We start from the raw sequence: 2,010 nt of genomic DNA, 5'->3' as shown, positions 1-2,010 counted from the left end.
TTGTTTATGCCTGACGCCCGATTTGGCGAGAAGGACCCGGGCTGCCTTAACCTGACATTCTCCCCCTCCCTCCAAGATGGCCCGAGGTCTCCTGGGTTGTTTACTCTGTTTGTAACTCGGTGCGACCTGTTGGTGGCCGAGGTCGCCCGGGAGACCGAGATGTGGGCCGAGGGGGCGGCGAGGCTCTGAGCTGCCTTTCCTGCTTCCAGGTCTGGGCCGCCAAGCAGCCATGCCGACCTGGGGGGCCGGCTCCCCGTCCCCGGACCGCTTTGCCGTGTCTGCGGAGGCGGAGGACAAAGTGTGGGAGCAGCAACCCCACGTGGAGCGCATCTTCCGCGTGAGGATGAGCGTCCTCCGGAAGGACTGCCCCGAGAACCCTCACATCTGGCTGCAGCTGGAGGGCCCCAAGGAGAACGTCAGCAGAGCCAAGGTGAACGCTCCGCCCTGACCCCTTCGGGGAGCAGTCGCTCCCTCCCCCACGCAGAGGCTGGGGAGAGGAGAGGCCGGGAATGGTCTTCACTACTGCTCGTCTCTCTGGCAACCTCAGTGGCCCTGAGCTGTGGGAGACTCCCCAACTTTGTATTTGTTTGGAGTTTTGATTTCGTTTCTGATATGATGACCTAACTTCTGCCAGGGCTTGGAGACAAGTGATTCAATTCAGATCAGTGTGTGTAACAGTAGAGAAAATCCGGTTGGGCGAGCAGGCCCCACCAAGGAATTCACTGCAGGAGGCCAGGCCTGGGTTCCAGTACAGCTCTACTGCCTACCAGCCCCCTGACCTGAGTTTCAGTTTCTATATCTATAAAATGTGAATAATGGCAGTACCCAGTTCATTGGGCTTAGCATGAATGAAATAAAGCATGAGTTTAGTAAAGTTAGCAGTGTCGATCGTTATGATAGAAATAGACAACACACATACACACATAAATAGAGAGACAGTCTTGTAATCAATTAGTTATAATTGTATCTTAAAGCCAGTCAAGTTCTAAATGGAAATACTAGCTATAGCTGTCAGCTGGAAAGGAAAGGAAGTGAGATTCTTGACCCCTTTTTAGCCCCTACCTTTGTCAGGATCTATGGGGCATCATTGCTCTGCCCAGGCATCCTGGAGCTCAGGGGAGAGCAGTGAGCCTGAAGTGGCTACTGGGCCACTTAGGATTCCAGCAGTCTCCTTTCCCCCTCCTTTCCCCCTTTCCCCAGGAGTACCTGAAGGGTCTCTGTAGCCCAGAGCTGCAGGATGAAATCCACTATCCACCCAAACTGCACTGCATCTTCCTGGGGGCCCAGGGCTTCTTCCTCGATTGCCTGGTCTGGAGCACATCAGCCCACCTGGTGCCTGGGGTGCCTGGATCACTGATGGTCAGTGGCCTCACGGAGGCCTTCGTCATGGCTCAGAGCCGAGTGGAGGAGCTGGTGGAGCGGCTGAGCTGGGACTTTCGGCCAGGGCTGCCTCCTGGAGCCTCTCAGTGTGCTGGAGTGCTGAGGGACTTCGGTGCCCTGCTGCAGCCCCAGGGGGATGCCCACAGAGAGGCCCTGCTGCAGCTGCCCCTGGCTGTCCAGGAGGAACTGCTGAGCCTGGTACAGGAGGCATCCAGGGGACAAGGGCCCCAAGCGCATTTCTCCTGGGAGGTGGGGAGCCCAGGCCTGCTGGGTGATCAGCATCAAGGAGTCAGAGCTCCCCTGAATGAAGGCAGGGGGTCCCTGGACACTGGACCTACAGGGTGGCCAGAGTCAAGGGGAGAGAGACATGCTGCAGAGAAGGAGGGAGGGAAGCAGGGTGGCCCCAGGGAGATGGATTTGGGATTGAAGGAGCGGCCTGGGGAAGAGGCCTGGGAGAAAGAAATGGCCTACAGGTCACAGTTAGGGGGAGGAGAGGTAGGGCAGGAAGGGTTCCTGAAGAAGAAGGCCCCGGGGAAGGAGGGGGGGCCTCAGGAAAGAGGAGGAAGGTTTTGTATCCAGGGTGAGCCTCCTGGTGCCCACGGCTGTCAGAGGGCAGCTCAGCTCCGGGGA

The 2,010-nt window shown here is 57.9% G+C and overlaps 1 protein-coding gene across 1 annotated transcript in view; it reads left to right on the top strand.

Moving 5' to 3' along the window:
- The first annotated feature begins 82 nt into the window (after window positions 1-82).
- The window catches only part of KHNYN (KH and NYN domain containing), a 9,169-nt gene continuing 7,241 nt past the window's right edge, over window positions 83-2,010 (top strand). Inside the window, exons 1-2 of the mRNA XM_006102286.3 lie at window positions 83-430; window positions 1,201-2,005. Of these exons, the coding sequence (XP_006102348.1) occupies window positions 230-430; window positions 1,201-2,005 (1,006 nt within the window). The 5' untranslated portion in view covers window positions 83-229. The remainder of the gene's footprint in view (window positions 431-1,200; window positions 2,006-2,010) is intronic.

This window comes from Myotis lucifugus, unplaced genomic scaffold, assembly GCF_000147115.1.
Source record: "Myotis lucifugus unplaced genomic scaffold, Myoluc2.0 scaffold_406, whole genome shotgun sequence".
Lineage (NCBI taxonomy): Eukaryota > Metazoa > Chordata > Mammalia > Chiroptera > Vespertilionidae > Myotis > Myotis lucifugus.
Note: the sequence above shows the minus strand (reverse complement) of the source record. Positions and strands in the feature narration are given on the sequence as shown.